This window comes from Felis catus, chromosome C1, assembly GCF_018350175.1.
Source record: "Felis catus isolate Fca126 chromosome C1, F.catus_Fca126_mat1.0, whole genome shotgun sequence".
Taxonomy (NCBI): domain Eukaryota; kingdom Metazoa; phylum Chordata; class Mammalia; order Carnivora; family Felidae; genus Felis; species Felis catus.
In genome coordinates, this window is record NC_058375.1 from 142,037,504 (window position 1) to 142,057,375 (window position 19,872).

Sequence of the window (19,872 nt, forward strand, 5' to 3'; positions counted from 1 at the left end):
CTTTATAGTTGGAGATATGCCCCATGGGGGGAGAGGTAAAATGCAATCCAAAATAAGTCTGTTTCCCAGTGAAAACAGACTTCCTAACATTCAAAATAAGATTCCATTCTTCTCTGCTATTGGTTAAAAAGGAAAAAAACGATGTTTTTTTTAGATGCTTCCGGTTACATTTCTAAAATAGGAAATACGGCATCTTGGCTTTTGCTGTTTTGATAAACATCTTGATTACTAATCTCTTGTTTGGTTGGGGTTTCCTATTAAGACAAGAGCAATCCAAAGCCAATGGTGGGTCTGTGCGGAGGGAAACTCTCATTTGTCAAAGAAAAATTCATATTACATTCAATATAATTTGTTTCAGAGTTAGGAGTAGTTTGCTATGCTCTAATGCTATGGAAATGAGGGTTGAAATAAAACATATACAACAAATGTTTATTATTCAGAATATTTGTTATAACCAAATCATAAGATTTCTGAGATGGAAAAATTTTAGTGACCACATGCCAATAAAATTTCTGTCATCTACAACTTTTGGATAACAGAAGGCTGGACACATTTGAGGGCAGAGTTTGTTTTTAACAGCTTGATGTATGTTTGCTGTGTGGTGTGTTTTTGTAGAACTTACCCCACTTTGCATCTGTTGAGACTCTTTGGCGGTGATGTACGTTGGTGTTTCAAAGTCCAACATGGGCTTTCCTCGTTCCTTTTCGTACTTTTCTTTGTATTTCACCTAGTGATGAAAAGCCTTATTAGATATAACTCCTCTGATCAATTCACAGACAGAGGCCAGTTTAGGGATAGTTTGTAACTGATACATTAGTCCACCTGAGTGGCACCTCATTGCCACCCAAAACAGGTTCCTGTAGTGTTTCAGATCTAGTACTTTTTGTTATTGCCTGGGAGAAAATACCATTACTGTCTGCAAGGCATAATAGGATTTATGTTCAATCCAAGGAGACGAAAGAATCACTGCAGAAGAATCAGCTGAGAGAAATGTTGAGGAAGGAAATGCATGGGGAAAGCCACCCATAAGATGAAGGTTGGACAAGATCTGGTATGTGTAGATGTGAACATTTTAACCATAGCATCTAACCATATTTCTGAGAAATATCTCTAGATTTTCTTTTGTAAGGACTTTTATCAGAGACCTGGGGTCCTAATTTGATAGATAACACACACAACTTTATTTATATGTCAATAACTGGGTCTCGGTCATAACTGGTCACATATTCAATGCAGTCAATATAAATTCATATAGAAATGAAAACTACTTTACATGTTGGATGACTTAATAAATTTGACCTTCACAAAAGACCTCTCTGAACTATTTTACAAATACAATGTTCTCATCCTCATTACATGTGATTAGGAGTGGGGGCAGCCCATAGATATTCAGAAATTGAAAGTCAGAGAGACAGAGGCCCTTGGTCACAGAGCATCTTAATGGCAATGCTCAGTCTCAGCAATCTTGCTCAAAATAGAAAGCTGGGGATGCGGGCTGCTTCCCAGATGACACGAAGACACTTCCAGTAATTTAGCCCTCTTTGTGAATGCCCAACAAGAAACCTAAATAATGCCAACCTAAATAATTTGTGATATAGGAAGTCGTGTGACAACAAACTCCTTCTCTGAGTCCTTTCTTTTGAAAAACTTTATTTTACAAATTTTGCAATTTCTTAAATACCCTCAGATATTTCGGTGGTATATCTGATCAGGTCACTTCTCTGCTCAAAATCCTCCTCAGGCTCTCTATCATCATTGTAAGGCTTACATCCTTAGTGGGGGTGCAGACTTGCGAGGGCACAGCGGGGTTGGTGTGAGGGGTCTGTCCCCCTTGTAACATAATACGCATGCTTCCAGCCCCTGTCAGTAATCTGAATAACACACATTGCATACACCGGCACCGGGTCTCCAATACACGTCGATGCTCTTATTTAGAACATAAAGTTTTGTTTCAAAATGCCGCTGAATTCCAAGCCCCCTTCTATCTTTGGGCAGTTTTCTCCAGCAATGGTTATTAAAACTGTAACTACCATTCTGAGGGGGAATCCATGAACATTTTTTGACACTGTGGCTGAACGAGCATCAGGACAGAAGGCGGTCTTGATTGACTTACTATACTCTGTAATTCTGTGGCCTCCTTTAGATGAAGCTGCTCCAGATTATCTGGTATTGTGTGGTAGTGGCCTTTACTCTTCTCATAATTCTTCTTGTACTGGTACTGAGGGGAAGGTGGCATAAAGGCACATTGAGAGAAAAACTGCTCAGCATTTCTGTTTTTCCTCTTTAGGTTAGACATTTACGCAGCAGCAGCATCAAGACCAAATTAAAACCAGCAAACAGTAAGTGGGCGGTTACGAAAACCTTTTAAAGGAGGAAGATCCACATTCTGTACTGCCAGTTAATACAGGATGGTAAATACTTTGGTTAAATGGCTTATTCAAAGTAGGTTTTAAAAGTGAAAAGTGAAAGAAATTATTCCAAACCATAATTCCATGTCCTTAGAAGGAGGGAAGGGCTTAGTTAATTGGGAAATAAAAGTTTAAATACTTGAAGAATAAAAGCATTTTTATATTCTGAGAGATGTTACAGTCAGTGGAGAATGGATAGACTAATGTTTAATTTGGAAGAATGCATTCAAACAACAGAAGAGTTTTCTAAAGCTAGCATCTCAGGAGCAGAGAAGATGTGTGTGAGTTCAGCAAAGGAATTCAGCCACAAATGGGTGAAACATGCTGTTTCTGTAGCAAATGGCTGAGCTTACAGAACTGGCAAGCTGACTCGTATTCAGCACGTGATTCATTATCAGAGATTCCTTCATATCAGTCACAGGTTTGTGAAGTTTCTTCAGGTCAGCCTTATATTTAACCTGCAAGTCCAGGGGAAAGAAAGAAATCACATAAATAGGAAATGGAAAACAGTACTAATGGAAGCCATGCTACGATATCCCATATCCTGAAACAAGTGCTGGAGATGGTGATGAAAATAACACCCCTAGTTCACAGTAGCTAAACAGTGGCAACAACTCAAGCGTCCATCAACAGATGGGGAAGTAAAATGTGGTGTATATATACAACGGGATTATTATTTAGTCATAGGAAGAACTTCAGTTCTGACAAATGCTATGACACGGAGGAACCTAGAAAACATGGTAAGTGACATAAGCCAGACAAAAAAAAGACAAATATTGTATGATTCCACTTATATGAAATTCTCTAATAGGCAAATTCATAGAGACAGAAAAGAGATTTATAGAGATTACTAGGGGCCTAGGGGGAGAGAGGAATGGAGAATTATTGCTTAATGGTTGTAGAATTTGTTTGGGGTGATGGAGATAACGGTGGTATGTGGACAACACTGTGAATGTAGTCAATGACACTCAATATACATCCTATGTATGTATGTATGTATGTATGTGTGTGTGTGTGTGTGTGTGTGTATTTATTTAAGTAATCTCTACACCCAGCATGGGGCTTGAACTCATGACCCTGAGATCCAAGAGTCATATGCTTTTCTGACTGAGCCAGATAGGCGTCCCTCAACTATACATCTGAAAATATTTAAAATGGCAAATTTCATGTTATATATTTTACCACAATTAAAAAAAAAAACACACACACATACCTCACTTGCAAGATTGTTAGCATCCTTCATGACTTTGTAGAGCTGGCTGTCTTTTGGATTGTATTTTGGTGTTTTGCCCTTCTCTTTGTTGAAATTTTCTCGGTATTTAACCTAACAGGAAGTGCAAAACTCCAAATTATTTCTGAGCATCAATTATTTTGAAAACTAAGAAATGGACGAAATATAAATAGAAAAGAACACGTCCTATGTAAAGTGATCATACAACTTGTTATCCGAATAGGACACTTGGAAGTGTAAAGAAAAGCACAGCTAATAGTTATGTTCATCCGTTCATCCCCTAGTTCTTAGCCCAGTCATGAAATATACGGATGCTGAATGAAAGAATAAAGGTGGCTGCATCTGGGTGGGTTCTAGAAGTTCAAATGTCATTACTTGTGCCTGTTAAGTTCCCACAGTTGACCCAAGTATGAATCCCACCCTTGGGATGTAATCTTACTACCTGAGGAGAGGTGCCAGTAGGCCCTCACAACCCATGTTTCTCTTCCATGAAGATAGTTAAGCACACAAACATCTAGACACACCCACAAGTGGAAAAGTGGAGAATGAGAAAGGCCTGAGATGTTCGACAGAAAGGAGAGAGAAGGTCCTTGGTACGCCTTCATGATACCACTTTTCCAAGCTCAGCACTTTTATCAAAAACTGAGGATCTCTTTTGTGGCTACTATTGCACTTTCATTCTGGGAACAACTTCCTCCCACAGGGTTTTCACACGAGAGCTGCCACTCGCCCATCTGTATTACCTGGCTGCTCAGCTTGGCTGCCTTCTTGGCCATTTCAATGTCTGGGCGACCAAGCATGCTTAACCCATGGCTGCCTTCCTTACGGTGCTTGGCTCTGTACTCCACCTGAATCAAAGAAAACCAAGATGGGCAATACATTCTAGGGGGTGGGTGCCTTGTACTACTTGGTGGCGGTGACCTCTGGGGAGCAGGTACATTTTAACCACACCCTTACCTCACTGGCCTGTTTGGCTGCCTGCGTGGCCTTCTTGATGTCCGGCCGATCGGCCACTGTGGTGTAATGCAGGTTTTCCTTGGCATCTTTTTTGTAAGCAACCTTTGGAGAAAAAAGAGTGTTTACTCACTTGGGAGATATGCTACCTTTGAAAAAGTCCTCATTAAGCACAAGGAAACTTTTTATTAAAACCAAGCCAATTTTTTAAGCTACCGTATTTTTTAAACTACCAGACAGAGAAAGTAGGGCTACCACTCACAGGAAACAGCTCAATATGCTCCAATTTAGGATCCACCGGCTCAACAGAACCCCTGAGAGTATAGAGGGGTAGGGGGACTTACATTACTCTGCTTCTTGGCCACTTCCATAGCATGTTTCACCTCTGGGGGCTCCAGCATGATGGAGTAGTTGGATTTCCCTTTCTCCTTGACAAACTTCTTTTTGTAATTTGTCTAAATAAAGACAGAATTATTTATGTGAGCAGAGGAGTCTGGGAACAGAACTGATTTACTTGAGGAACTGTGAGAAGATCTCCAGGAAAATCCGTGGCTTGCTATTTTGGCCTCAGTGTGGAACCTGGATCTCTGATCCATATTCTAGCTCTTCCCGGTCATTTCTGTCCTGGAACCCAACACTGGAAACACATAGCAATCTTTGGAGAACTGACTACAAGCCAATTAAGTTCTTTCATTTGCCATTTCTATCTTGGAAAAATACATGGAACCATAAAGGGCTCTAAAAATATAATACCATGATTATTAAAGCATCACTGATAAGAACAAAGTGGGCAGAGATTACGGAGATACAAAGTGGTGATTTTACTTCTCTAAAATTGTTGAGCAGTTTAATGACAGGAGAGGCCACTCTTAATCAGCAATGCTTCCACCTTTTATTAACGCTGGGTTACTAACATCTTATCCTGCAGATAACATGCCCTGTGGCAAAACCCACATTTTCTCTAGTTGCCATAATTGGAAACCTAATAAATATCAAGTCCTCCTTTGAAGCAGAATTGAAAATTCACAAATGGGCATCGATGGTAAGGGTGAAGCGACATAAAAGAAAGCCCTTGTAAGCAAAAAGGCAGCTTGTGCCGGATTTCCCTGGGTTCTACGGTAAAGTGGTATTGCTGTGCCAAGAGTTGTGGGGCTGGTCACTTACATCACTGACATTCTTGGTCACTTCCTTGACGTGAATAGTGTCCCTGGTCTCTGGCAGTGTTGTGTATGAGCCCTGGGCCAAGTGCTTCTTGACGTGGTCCTTGTACTTGTTCTGAGGGAATCCACAGAGAGCTTGTTAAGAGTGTCTGCTTGGGGCGTTAGCCCAAGTCGGAAGGAGAGCATATGGTTGCTAGAGGATTACCTCAGACACCAGATTGCTGACAGTCTTTGCCAGGAGGATCTGAGGAGTGTCAGGCACAGCATGGCAGGTTCCTCTTTCCTTGACATGTTTCTCTTTGTATTTCAGCTACAGGGGTGAAAAAATATTTCTTTAGTTAGTCTGGGTGTCCTGTATATATTTATTCAGTCCCCAAATCACTAGACAGAGCTGGGAAAACAGCACCACTGACACAGGATGAACATTAAACTCAATAAAAGATTCGATGTTTGGAAATCTTGGAAAATGTACAAAAGAGATGTTCTTTCTCTCTTGCAAGTTGAGGCTTCAATAACAATCAAAATGGATTTCATGATGAATCTTTCTTTATACACCTAGCCTTAGTTCAAAGGACTTTCAAATATGTCATGTGATCTGCCCCCTGAAGCCTGGGAGGCATTCCTGTTTCTCCTTTACAGATGAGGAAACAGCAGCCGAGGAAGAATATGATCACACAAAGATGAATGTTTCCGCATAGAATCCAGCCAGAACTTCAGTTCCCAATTCTTGCTGTGTGAATTATCTCGTGGTGCAGTATAAAACAAGAATGAACACCTGGATTTAATGGTTTCCCCTGCTGTGGCCCTACTCTGCCATGTGGCTGGTGTTCAAGGGGCAGGGTCGTATTTCAGGACTCACGCCTGAGCTCCTACACCAGCAGCCTTCTCTGTCGTTCCTTGGGTGTGGCTGGAGACTGTGCCACAGAGGACAGCCCCGAGTGAGGTGAGCCATGATGGAAGGCACCGGATACTTACGTCACTTTCTATTATAGAATTCCTCAGGGCCAAGACCATGTCTTTATCATCAGTGACAGAGAGCTTGCAACCCTTGAGGAACTCTCGGTCCAGCTTATATTCAAACTGAAACAGAAGAAAGGCAGAGGAAGAGGCGGGCATTTGATTAAATTTGTAAGGGATCCTCCTTTGAAGGGCACTATGACGACTTGCTGCTGGAATGGGGGCAGAGGCTTCCTGGCCCCTCACTGCGTGCTGGGCTCCCCCTCTCCAGCCCCGTGGCCAGGACCAAGCCCTCCCAGCCTGCTCACCCCCAGTTTCCAACCCCACCTGCAGGAGACCAGGCTCCGCGGCAGCGGCTCTGCTTCCTGTACTTGCCTTCCACCCCTCACACTGCCCCTCCCCCCATCCTTACTGGATCTCAAGTGAACTAGGCTGACACCCGCAACAGTGGCTATTATGAGTAGTCTTTCATTTTTTCTGCCTCAGGCGTGTCATAGAGCCCAACCCGCTCTCCCATCTCACATCGCTCTGCTGCAGGGATGACTTGGCTGCCTGGATGAAGTCCGGTCGGTCAGGGGTCCACCTCCAGTGGGCTTTGTTGGCCTCATACAGTTTCTTGTAGTCCAGCTGTTTATAACAAGATGGAAATCAATCATTTTGGTCAGTGGACTGAATTCATAACCGCATGTGGCACAGAGGGACTCCTCTTGCATTTCAACAGACAACATTATCACTGTTCTTTATGCAAGAGAGAGCCCCAATTAACATTTCTGTACAATTTATGCAACTAGTCAGCCATTAAAAGGTCATCTTGTGGGACCATTTGGTCTCAAAATAGGGGTTAAAAATTTTAAAGGCCTCCAGGTGAAATAATCCTAAATCTGCCAGTGCAGCTTTATCATCTTCAGAGTCAAGTACCGTTAATTTCTAGCTAAACTCAGGCTTAATTGTCTTTTTAATTATTAAACTTATGGTATTTATTTCATGCCAGGCACTCTTCTAAGTGCTTCATAACTATGAACTCATTTTAATCTTTATAACAACCGTATGAAATTGACAGCTGAAGAACCATGGAGAGGGCTAAACAACCTGCCCAAGGGGAGGCAGCTAGTAAATGGCAAAGCTGGGACTCGAACCTGCAGAGACTGGCTTTGGAGACACTTGCACACTTGCTAGACTTTCACCTGAGTTGGGCAGCTGGTGGCCTGGGGCCAAATCTGCGGTACAGGTGCTACATAATTTAATTTTTCCTCACTGTCAGAGCCCTCACTGTCAGGCACATTTCTTTCCTCACTCTTTTTCTTTTCAGTCAAGGTACCTTTTGCACATAATAAAATCTGCATGCTTTTGACATGAGGGTTGCTTTTGGTGCTATTCTATGAGGTTTCCCCCCATGTTATTATGAAATTTTTCAAATATACAACAGAGCTGTAAGAATCTGAGAGAATACCCACCCATCCATACATGCCTGGATTCTACAATGTACATTTTACTGCATTTGCTTTTTCACACACCCATCCTGCTACCTATCGCTCAATCCAACCGCGGGACACCTACAATACCTGCCAGCCCCTAAAGGTGTCTGCTGACCCTGATAAACATATGTTCCCTCTGGCACTAGTGGGCATTCACTGAGTTATTACGGTTTCATTATTTAACCATCTATATATCTTAAAAGTCAATACTCCTCTAAATGCACAAAAATGTTTCTGTGGTTGAGGCTTTAAGATGTCCCACCACAAAAAAAGTAAGGAGTCCGTGCAGGGAGATCTGAAAAGGAGAAAGGCCTAGGCCAACCTCTGACAGCCTCAAGTAACTGAAATGTGTGTGTGTGCACGTGTGTGCATGCATGTGTGTGTGTTTGTGTGTGTGTGTGTGTGTGTGTGTACGCACACATGCGTGGGTGTGCGTGTGTTTTCCAGAAGAAGCAGGTTCTAGGATTCAAGGCAGGAGGAGGATACAGAGGGTGGAGGGAATGAAGATGCTGAAACACTTATTTCAGAATAAAATCTCCTATTCTTCAGCCACCTAGCACACAGGCTGAGGGGCGTGCCATCTGTCGTACAGGGTTAGGCCACCTGTGCTCTTCCCCGTCTCCTTTGTGACAACCAAAGGCAGCATTTAGATTCCAGCATCATTAATCACGCTGCTGGGGCCTAACTCTTGGTCCAGACTCATTATAGCTCAGTCACCTGAAGAGATGTAAAAGGAGGTCATGTGTCCTGCAGAAGCTGATAAATCCCTCATTAGACTTAGGGAAGTTTCTGGAACTTACATTGGTGTTGACCTTGTAGGCATCCTTGGCTGCTTTGATATGAACAGCATCTGGCACAATGGTGCAGTTGGACTTATTTCTTTGGTAAACTTCTTTGTATTTCAGCTGTGGGAGGAAACACAGTGACAAGGTTAATTTTTTTGGTGACCTAAGCAATTTAAAAAAATGACAAAAAATTAAAACCATGACTGTAATACATAATGCTTCTTAAGACAGAATAACCTGTTGTGAAGAAAGAATGTAGCCATGCACATTCCTGTCTCAGGTCTTAAAACTAGCTCCCCAGAATAGATGGAGTATGCTCACCAGGGTCACCGTAGGATTTATGTCCCCTAAGCTTGGCTGAAAGGGCCATGTGTGTTTTCCTTTCCCCAAATCAGAAAATCCTGAGTTCAGCACATCTTGAAAACTGCTGATGGAAGAGAAAATCCCCCCACTAGCTTACCCAGATGTTGTTAGTCTTGCCTCCTTCTGTGCCCCCACACTTCTGGCTGTTACCTCATTGTGTTGTAATTATGTGCTTACCAGTCTATTCTTCCATTAAGTTGAACCCCTTGAGGACAAAGATTGTGCACCAGGTTTTGAAAAACGAAGGAACTGATGGGTGCTGTCCACTACCATAATTGCCAGAGCCACATCTAGCAAGTTGGGCGTGTGTGGGTTTGGATGGGAGAGAGAGAATGGGAAAGCTTAGCCTCTGTGGGCTCAACAGGTACTTGCCCATCCTGGGCCTGGCGTTTCTAGCTTCACCCACTTCTGCTCCTCTTAATTCCAGGCTCTGGGACACCCTTGGGGTCTTCCCACTATTTGTTGCAGAGGACTTTGGGTTTTAGTGTTCAGCCTGAAGTAAAACTGTTCTAAGGAAGCCCCTTATATCATATGATTCGTGATATAAATCACAATCATCTGCCACTTTGCCATAGACCTAGTAAATCAGTATTTTTAGGGAAAAATCCACATTTTTCATATCTCCGGTTATTGTTATAATCAGAAAGTTTGAGGGAATGGATACAGAAATGCTTCGTTTTTCTACAGTAAGAGGGAATGGACGGCTCCACACAGAGGATCTGATAGGTGTTTATGAACCAGTGATGTTCATGTTTGAAGTGCCAAAACTTATTTTCACATAAAAAACATTTTTAAAATGCTCTATACATTTCTGCCTTCATAAACAGTGCACTGGACGTGATTAACATTTTTCATGGCAACTCCGGGTCAGCAGTGTGAACACATTTATTTACCTACCAAAGAATTCCTGTGCACCAGCCATAGTCAAGGTTTTGGGGTAAGGATGAGCTATTCTACAGTTGCCTTTACTATTCTTTCTTGTGCCCATATAGCCATGGAGTTCTTTAAAATTTTTAATCTATTTTTTAAACTGAAATGGAGATAGCCTTCAACCACAGAATCTAGCTACATATCTGAAAATTTATTAATACAATTTCTCCTCAAATTCAGAGTGTTAGAATTTAATGGTTACCTTGTTCTTCTGGGTCAAGATAAAGCTTACAGAACATTAATAGCACATTGCGTTTATGGCACACTGCGTTTTTCAAAATGGCCTCAACAATGCCACAACCCCTACCCGCACCCCCTCCGTGCTTCTCTGCAATGTGATCGTGCCATTTGTTCATCCAAGGTGGCACTTATCTCTTTGTCCCTTGAATCTGGATATGCACGGTGCCTAGCAAAATATGGTGAAAGTGACTCTGTCAATTCTAAGAGTAGCCCTTACCTGGTCTGGAAGTTTCTATCTCAGGCTCTTGGAACCCTTCTACTGTGCTTTGACATGTACAAACCATATGGAAAGGACACATACAAGGGTTCCTGTCTATGCAACAGTCCAGCTCTTAGCCCATAGCCATCCTCAGCTGCCAGCTATGTGAGTGAGCCATCCTAGATGTCCTGGCCCACCTGGGCTTCAGCTGCCTGCCAACAGCACATGATGGAGAGGGTCCACTCATCTGTGCCCAATTAGTTCACAGAATCACGAGCAAAAAAAGACGATTCTTGTTTCAAGCCACTGAATTTTAGGATGATTGCTACACAGGAATAGATAACTGGAAAAGGGTTTATTGTATCATGTTAGCAAGAGCCTAAGATAACAGGTGCTGCAAAGCCATTCTTGTACTTACATCACTGACTTCATCTTTGACCTTTCTGACATGCAGCAACATGGGTGTGTCGTGGATTGTGGTGTAGCCTCTGGGTTTGGCCTTGTTGTATTCCAATTTATAAAGTATCTGAAGGAGAAGTGAAAGCAGAAGGAGACAATATGGTACATCTCAATTTATAATACAATGTAATATAAAATGTAGACACAATTTTTTTTGGATTTTTTTAGTGTACATAAAGAAAAGACAATTCTATAAACTCAACGGGTAACTTCATGCTTTCTGCTAAAGCTCCACTGCCTCTAAAACGGTGTGTCTGCCGATTTAGTTGAAATAATTCTTTATTACAAAAGAAGAGTTGTAAGCATACCAGGACATTTAACATCCCCGTCTCCCTCCCACTAAATGGCAGTAGAATCTTCCAGACGTTGTGACAATAAAAAACGTCTCTCCGTATTTGCAAATGCTCCCTGACTTTGAGAATCCATTCAGTGTTTCTTGCACTTACATCACTAATTTGTTTGTTGACTTTGGTAGTACGCAGGTGTTCTGGAGTATCCACAACTGAGGTAAATTTGTCCTTTGATTTTTCATAGTCTTTCTTGTACTTGATCTAAATTATAGAAGAGAAGAACAAGTTAACTTGAAGTAGAATCAAGGGCTTTAACAATCTAATTTTCTTCTTGAGAGAGTCCCACAGCAAATCATAGGATTAATACATAAGTCACAGATGTGGGGAATGTGGGGCATGGTGTCATACTTTCTCTCTTAATCCTAAGAGAAATGTTTAATATAAGTCCATATTTGATAGTGACAGTGTAATGGAGTAGCAAATAATAAGTGACATTTTCTATATTTGCATACATGTGGAAACTCAGGCCCAGAGAGGTTAAAAGACTGAACTAAGGGACACATACAGAGTGAATCTCAGAGCCAGGACTGGACCCTTGTTCTCTGGACTCTGACAGGTAATGATTACTTACAATATGCTGCATCAAATATGTATAATGTCTTAAGGCATGTATCCATGTCAAAGATGAAACAGATATAAATAAAAAAGGAGTATACATGGTATAAAGTAGTTATCATTTTTAAAAAGACACTCACTTTCGTTATTTCCAAGTCACGGGTTGTTTTCATGCACATAAGCTGTTTAAAGCAGTACAGATACAGAGAGCACAACAAAATTTCATGCACAACTATCTGCTGATCACATCAGGCAGGACACAGGAAAAAGTTCAGGCAAACAGGATTTTCTATGTAGACCTCATCCCCTTCATTTCACGTATTGATTTGGTGTCAAACGTAAGTGATAAAATGAGTTTCTAATACAAAAAACTGATTAAAAATTGTGTTTTTTGGGGGGAATAATGGCATTTTACTAACATTATATCTGGTAGTTAAGCAAAATTATCACTGTTTTTTGTTTTTTGTCTTTTGTTTCACTGCTTCAAATGTACCTCTCAGCATGTTATGGAAAAGCGGTGATGTGAGCTTCAACTGACCTTGTGGGAAGGCAATGTCACCAGAAACATCACTAACACGTGTGTGTGTGAGGACAGATATGTTGGAAATAACCTAGCAAATTAGCATCAAACAAGAGGCCATAAACGTGTGCAAGATTCAGAGAGCTGCCCTGTGGTCTTCATCCCTCCCAAATGGTACAGTTGTAGTGATCACTGAACAACAGGTATTAGATGACGAAAATATTATTCATATGTTTTAGAAGCCATTGAATCTACTTAATTTCCTTAATCCATAAGGAACCCATTTCTTTTTTTTTTTTTAATTTTTTTAAAGTTTATTTATTTTTGAAACAGAGAGAGACAGAGCATGAACGGGGGAGGGTCAGAGAGAGAGGGAGACACAGAATTGGAAGCAGGCTCCAGGCTCTGAGCTGTTAGCACAGAGCCCGACGTGGGGCTCGAACTCACAGACCATGAGATCGTGACCTGAGTTGAAGTCGGATGCTTAACCGACTGAGCCACCCAGGCGCCCCAGGAACCCATTTCTTAGGGAAAATATTAAAAAATTGAAATTAAAGTTATACCAATTTAGAAATAAAGTTTAAAAAAGTCTCAGTTAATCTTACTAGGAGTTACTAGATGATGTACAGATGATGGCTGCTGCATCATCACTCTTGGCCAAGCCAGAGTTCATTTATAAAGAGTGAATATTTATGCAGCTTAATCACACGAAACCAGTTTGGGCAGGGAGCCGGGGAAGGAAATCAAGGGAAGGGTAAAAGTGAACGCCTTCAAGGCCTCTCAATCTCTTCTTCACATCATTATCAAACATTACCTGGCTCCACATGAGTGTGTTGTAGAGGGCAGTCAACATATCTGGACGCAGAATTTCATTACATCCTTGTTTCAGAAGCATCTTGGCACTAGATTTATATTTTCTCTGTTCATGCAAAGAGCAGTGAAGCACAGAAGAGACTTATGAAGACAGAAAAGAACATGGCTCTATATCCCAATCACTTCTGAGTGAAGAGATGTAGGCACGCACACTTTATGTACTCAAATATACATGTGGGTGAAGACACTAAACCCATTATACTGCCAAGTAGAACGACGGCAATACTTGCAGTTGAGCATCCGCAGTCCTTGTGAATGGGAGGTAAGATAGCTCATCCCGCTAGCATTGCCTTACAGGAAAAGAAGACATCGTTGGAGTAGAAAACTCCACGACGATGTTCTGTCTTCTTTCCTTCCATGAATTTTTGTCTTTGTTTTTGCTTTGGCAACTCAATTTGCAGCTTACAATTAGACCCTCCAGAAAAATAAAGGTGAGGGGCCCCAGCTTTTCTTTTTATCTTCACCACAGCATATGTGAGGACACAGAGCATGGACTGGCACACTCAAATAGCTCATGGGCTCTTTGGGTGGCTAGACAGATATTTGAAACAGAACATCCCAATATCATAGGCAGAACCTATGACATCCTTGCAGCAGACGGAACGACATCTCATGAGAAATCTGGAGCACAGTCCTGCCTGGGCTGTCCAGCCAGCCCCATCACAGTACCTGACTTATCTGGTCGCCTGCGATCTTAGCCAGCAGATGTCTAGGCTCATCGACTACCAGGTGGTATTTATCTTTCCGCTGCTCATAATCAGCTCTGTATTTTTTCTGCTCAAACATCATATCAAATTATAGCAAGAGTACAACTTCAAGGCTACACAGAAATGTCCCAAGGTAAACACTCCAGAGAACCAGAAATAGGTCATTTCTAGAGGTGGGCTCCTAAGGCATCCAGGGTAGTAACAACATGGAGGCAAAGACAGTCAAGTGAAGATCACCTAGAGAAGGCTGGGGCTTGGGATAGATATGACTGATGACACCAAAATTGGACTACCTTGTGCGTAAACATCTTCCATCTTTAAATATGATGCCATTAGCAATGTTAGGTTTTGTGGCATCTTAAGTAAGGCACTGATGAACTACAGGTTTACTATCTAAGGCTGTGAGAATCAAAAAAGCATATTCATGGGCAAATTCTACCAGTCTTCTAATGGTAGTGAATTTGATTATAAAAGAGACCCTGGAAATCTTTTGCAAATTATGAAAACAGAAAGAAAATATATCAATACTGTCTTCCTAGGAAGCTATTGCAGTAATTCTTCAGTCATCTTGTCTGGAAATCTACTGAAAATAAACGATATCAAATTTAAAAATAGCAGAAACAACACAAGATTCATATATTGAAATAAATATACTATTGGCTACATTTTCATTGTTAGATACATTTTACTAATTTTCTAAAATTGTTTTTTTAATTTACATAAATCCATGGAAAATCCAAAGATAGGAAATTAAATATAAAGCCAACCAAACATAAGTTAATTCATAGCTTGCTCATTTTTGGCCATTTTAAGCTAAATTTAAATTATTGCTACAACAGTTCCAGAAAAGATTTGGGTGCAAATGGATACTTCTCTGCACCAATATGAGTAACAAATGGCACTACATTTGAATGCATGAATCACAACTATCCCTTTAGGGGTAGTTATTTCAACCACTGCCATTTCTGTGCCTTGGTAAGGGACTCCAAATGAACCTTGAGCTTCTGGGTCTCCCAACACTCCACAGTGTCATTTTTAAAGGAGTTCAGCTGTTAGTCAACAAAATCCTTGACCTCCTTCCTCTTGTCACCTAAAGGGCTGTCCTGCCCTATGCTAGTGTGAACAGAGGCAATGATGGCTGTGGGGCCCTTACACCACTCTGGACAGTCCCTTCACTTGTTTTATTTACTGGACAGTTTCTTCCCTCTGCTTTTGGCAGAGGCCATCAGATGGTGACATTATAAGAGCCCAAATCTTTATCTTGAATCAATATTTAAATTGACTTTCCTGTCATTTTATGTATTGGGCTTCAATTAAATAACTCTATAGACTTCTTAAGGGAACTGAATAGGTTGAACTGGATAATGTCATACATACCTCATTCATCAATTGAGTTGCATACTTGAAATGCTTATTGATTGGACAATCTGCTTCATACTTGAAATCTGACTTTGTCCTTTCAAATACCTCTTTATACTTATACTAGAGAAAACAGAACATGGTTACTTGATAGCAGGCTGTGATTACCTTAAGAACAAGACATGTCATTTATTTTATCGTACAACTGAGACAATTTATTCAGTGGAGGCTAACAAGCAGTTACTGAACACTTACTTTGTCTCCTAAGGCAATGAAAAGTATACCCACATGGAAACCCTAAACACTAGCCCCCCAAGACATACTTTATTGAATGGATGTCAAATCCATCTTCCATTCTAGGCAAAAATACAAATTAGTTTCTTCTTTGTTTCTATATATTATACTGATTATTATTTTATTTTGTTTTACTCCAGGTGAACTTGAGGGCATTTTTAATCCATTAATTTGAAATGATTTTCCAGTAATTAATCAGATAATCATAATACTTTAAAGCAGAGGTGAGCTAACATCTAAATCACCATCTGCTTTGAAATGACCCCATGAACTAAAAATATTTTTTTTTAATAATTTTAGGGAATTATAACAAAGACTATGTGACAGAACGTGGTCCATAACATCTAAAATATTTACTATCTGGCACTTTTCAGAAAAATTTGTTGACTCCTATTTTAGAATTTAGAGGAAGCTAGTCCAACTGCTTTATTTTGTAAATAGGAAAATGAGGACAGAAAAACCAAGTTATTTGCTTGAAGTCACACATCAGATTTGTGGATTAAAATAACCCCACTTTATATTTGCTAACATCAACTGTCAACTCTAACAAGGTAAGTCACTCAGAGACACAGTAATAGGGAGGGAATTCTGAAAGGGCCATGAGGAGTTATACTGAGATGACTTTTTATCAAATTCAAATAAATGATACAAGTAAATGGCAACTACAGTCAGTGAAGTCAGTACGAAGAAACTTCCTAAGCAGAGTGAACAATTCACTATGCACTCTAGCTATAGGGTCTAGAAACAGAACAGGGATGGACATATGAAAAGTTGTTTCTTCGGTACTAATTCTCTCTGTGGGCACTGGAATATGTTACATGCAGGTGGCTCTTATACTTGAGTAGACATACCTTGCTATAGAGAGTCTTGTTCTTTTCAGCCAGAGTGAAGTCAGGGGTATCATAGGCATAGCAACCAATGCCCTTAAGCCAGGTCAGATCTTCTTTATATTTTACCTGGGAGAAGAACATCATCAAAGAATTTTACGAACCTGTCTCCAAACAGCAGTAGGTTATGGTCAATACAGGTAGGCCAAATAGCAGCTCTGACTGCTGACGTATATTCAAGTATTAAGGCAATTATTTAACAGAAGTTTCTACTAATACTGATTTCTGCTCATTTTATGGTGTACTGTTCTACATGGAGATTTTATTTTTTAATACTAATTAAAGCAGTTCAAATTAAATGGGCATATTTTCCTAGAAAGTATATTACCTCAGCAGCTGTATTTTCAGAGAGAGAGCTGAAATTTCTTTCCAGATGAGCATTGTTATGTGTCTTCATTGATTCATGAAGTTGTTCATCAAAAGATCAAAAATACGCTATTTCTTAAATGAAGCATATCACTTCCAGTCATGTAATAGGATATTATGCAGGTAGGTTTATAAATTTGAATATAGATTTCTCTCTCCCAAGTTAAAGTTCAGTTATTTAGCAAGGAGTTTTAGGATTTAAACGTCCATATAGAAAATCTAAAATCTAGCCAAGTGTTCAATTTTTATTCAGTGTTTAATTTTATAAGTCACACGGGAATATGAATTTATATGTAAGAACAGAAGATTTTAAAACTCACATCACTGACTGCATCAGTAACTGCCCGATGGTGGAAATGCTCTGGGCGATCAGGAATGGACCTCCAGATCCCCAACTGACTCATGTAGTTCTCCTTGTATTTCACCTATGGTAAAAGCACAAAGACAGCTATAAAGTCTTACCCAACTTTAATGTAAAAAAGTCTACTTTTCTCTAGAGAGTTTTAAGAAAGGAAGAATACTTAAAAAAAAAAAAAAGATGGTAGATTACTAAGCCCAACACAAGTAGAAATAGTAGGAACATACTTTACTAATGTCATCTGTGACTTTGCGATGATAAACAATGTCCAGAGCATCCTTCACAGTGTGGTATTTTCCTTTGGTCTTTTGAAAGGTTTCTTTGTAGCGTAGCTGGAAAGAGAAAAAGCACACGGACTGTAAAAAAAAAAAAAAAAACTACCAAATTAAATAATTGAGTTATTTTCAGCTTGAACTCTCTTGAGTCTTCTCTCTTGAATAAATTTAGGAGAGATTAAAAAGCTCATTTTCACATCCTGGAAGAGAAAAAGTACATTGGGAAAAAAAAAAATTGTGAAACCTGAATAGAGTATAGAGTTTAGTTAATGATAACATATCAATATGGATTCATTGGTTGTGACAAATGTACAATGGTAATGTAAGGCATTAATTAACAAGGGAGGAAAATGGATGTAGGGTATATGGGAACTCTGTACTATCACTGCAACTTTTCTGTAAATCTAAAACTACTTAAGAAGTTTATTTAAATCTGAAACAAACAAAAAGCTAATTTGGAGGAGGAAAAAAGAAAACAGCCTTGTTGAGCCCAAGACTTACTAATGTACATGGAAAGAGGAGAAAGATTTAGTTTCTCTTAGTATTAAAATGCCTTCTCCATGAGGCAGTCTTAAAATTTTATTTTATAATCTTGATCTTTGTGGTATAATCTTGATCTTTGTGCTATATTATAATCTTGATCTGTCAACATCTCTTGACTTAAACCTAAGAATATCACACAAGATTCATCCCATTTACACAAGATGGGTACTTCTCTAAGTAGTCTGTTTTCAATCTCAAGTGTTTTCTTTTGCGGTAGCTGAGCAAATACGTAATTGAAGATGACTTTTCTCCTGACATTGTAACTTTAGTTTTCAGATCTCATAAAATTGCTTAGCTCTACTTGTGGGGACAGCCACCTATACATAAGCCAAACTCAATGCCAGATACAACCCTGGTTACACTGGACTGTTTTAAAGGTTAGAGCTATCAGCATTGGTATGAGAAAGTTCTAGGGGTGGGCTGTCCATTTGGGGCATAATGAGCCCCGGGGGCCAATTTCACTGTGCTACCACTCCCAGAGAGTGGTGATGTAGAGTGGGCTTGTTCAAATTCATATTCAACAGCTAACATTGAAGTGATAAAGATGAGGATGTCACAAGACGACTAAAAATACCCTAGGGGATAGATTTTGAGGGTAGTATATGACTTTCTTAGCTTATATTTTAAGCAAAATGTTCTGCCCCTGGACCCCTAGAGTGTAAAACCAGTGCCTTGGTATGTTGGTACGCTGCAGGGCTGAGCAACACCTAGGCCACTTCTATGGGCATTTTACCTTTAGTGAAGAGCATGCTAATTACTTTGAGTGTTTTAGGAGATGCTGGCATTAGATGCTCAGCCCATTTATCAGGCCATTGGATCTTGTGCAACTGTACACCAGGGGTGGGACCTGAGGTATCCCAAAGGGTCAGGAGCCAAGGGGCTAGTCCAGTTAGCAAACTCCTTTCAGCTCTAAATGAACTGAGATATTGTTTCAATTTGCTGTATCCTTTCACATTTCTGTTTAGAGATCACTGTAATGACTTTAAGATGCCTTGAAATCCTAGAGCAATATTCTTAAATTGAGGGCTTATAGGGTTGCTTGAGATTTTGCCTGAGTTTATGTCCCAATATGCCCAGTCCTCCAGGATTCTGGTTCTGGTAATGGGTGCAATGCATTTGCAGATGGGCTCTGAGATACAAAACTGATAAGAACAGGTTACCTACGTTGAGCTGATTAATTTCCTATCTTTATTAACAGGTAATCCCATTACCATTAAAAGCTAGTCATGTCCTTGATCATGTGGCATGGGAAATGAAAATCTGTCCTAATTCTAATGAATGTGTCATTCTCATGACTTAGGTGGTCGAAAGAAGAAAGGGAACAAACGTTTTCTGAGTGTCAACTAAGAGCCCAGCACTGCACCAGGAATATTATGTACATGATCTTGTTTTGTCTAATTATCCTCATTTCACATATAAGAAAACAGAGTCTCAGAGAAACTAAGTAAATAACATAGAGTCATACAGCGGGCAAGTGACAGCAACAGGATTTGAAACCATGTTTGGCTGATTCCAAGACCATGACGCTATGGACAAGTAACAATTAGTTGTCAAGTATCCCTGAAAATGCTACCAGAGAATTATTAGAAAAGGTCATAGTTTTGTCCAGAAGGGCAAGAAGAAC

The 19,872-nt window shown here is 40.1% G+C and overlaps 1 protein-coding gene across 41 annotated transcripts in view; it reads right to left on the reverse strand.

The window, feature by feature from the left end:
* NEB (nebulin) overlaps positions 1–19,872 on the reverse strand; it is a 214,320-nt gene that overhangs the window by 29,215 nt on the left and 165,233 nt on the right. For 35 of the 41 annotated variants that reach the window (XM_045033808.1, XM_045033789.1, XM_045033790.1 and 32 more), the window contains 19 exons: positions 17,658–17,762; positions 17,393–17,497; positions 16,671–16,775; positions 15,544–15,648; positions 14,129–14,233; positions 11,608–11,712; positions 11,121–11,228; positions 8,986–9,090; positions 7,233–7,337; positions 6,729–6,833; positions 5,959–6,063; positions 5,758–5,868; positions 4,938–5,048; positions 4,597–4,698; positions 4,383–4,487; positions 3,622–3,732; positions 2,762–2,866; positions 2,114–2,218; positions 623–727 (listed from right to left, as the gene is read on the reverse strand). In XM_045033808.1, the coding sequence (XP_044889743.1) occupies positions 623–727; positions 2,114–2,218; positions 2,762–2,866; positions 3,622–3,732; positions 4,383–4,487; positions 4,597–4,698; positions 4,938–5,048; positions 5,758–5,868; positions 5,959–6,063; positions 6,729–6,833; positions 7,233–7,337; positions 8,986–9,090; positions 11,121–11,228; positions 11,608–11,712; positions 14,129–14,233; positions 15,544–15,648; positions 16,671–16,775; positions 17,393–17,497; positions 17,658–17,762 (2,013 nt within the window). Of the gene's footprint in view, positions 1–622; positions 728–2,113; positions 2,219–2,761; positions 2,867–3,621; positions 3,733–4,382; positions 4,488–4,596; positions 4,699–4,937; positions 5,049–5,757; positions 5,869–5,958; positions 6,064–6,728; positions 6,834–7,232; positions 7,338–8,985; positions 9,091–11,120; positions 11,229–11,607; positions 11,713–13,400; positions 13,506–14,128; positions 14,348–15,543; positions 15,649–16,670; positions 16,776–17,392; positions 17,498–17,657; positions 17,763–19,872 lie in introns of those variants that run through there. The other 6 variants (XM_045033769.1, XM_045033794.1, XM_045033780.1 and 3 more) reach the window with 4 other exon arrangements.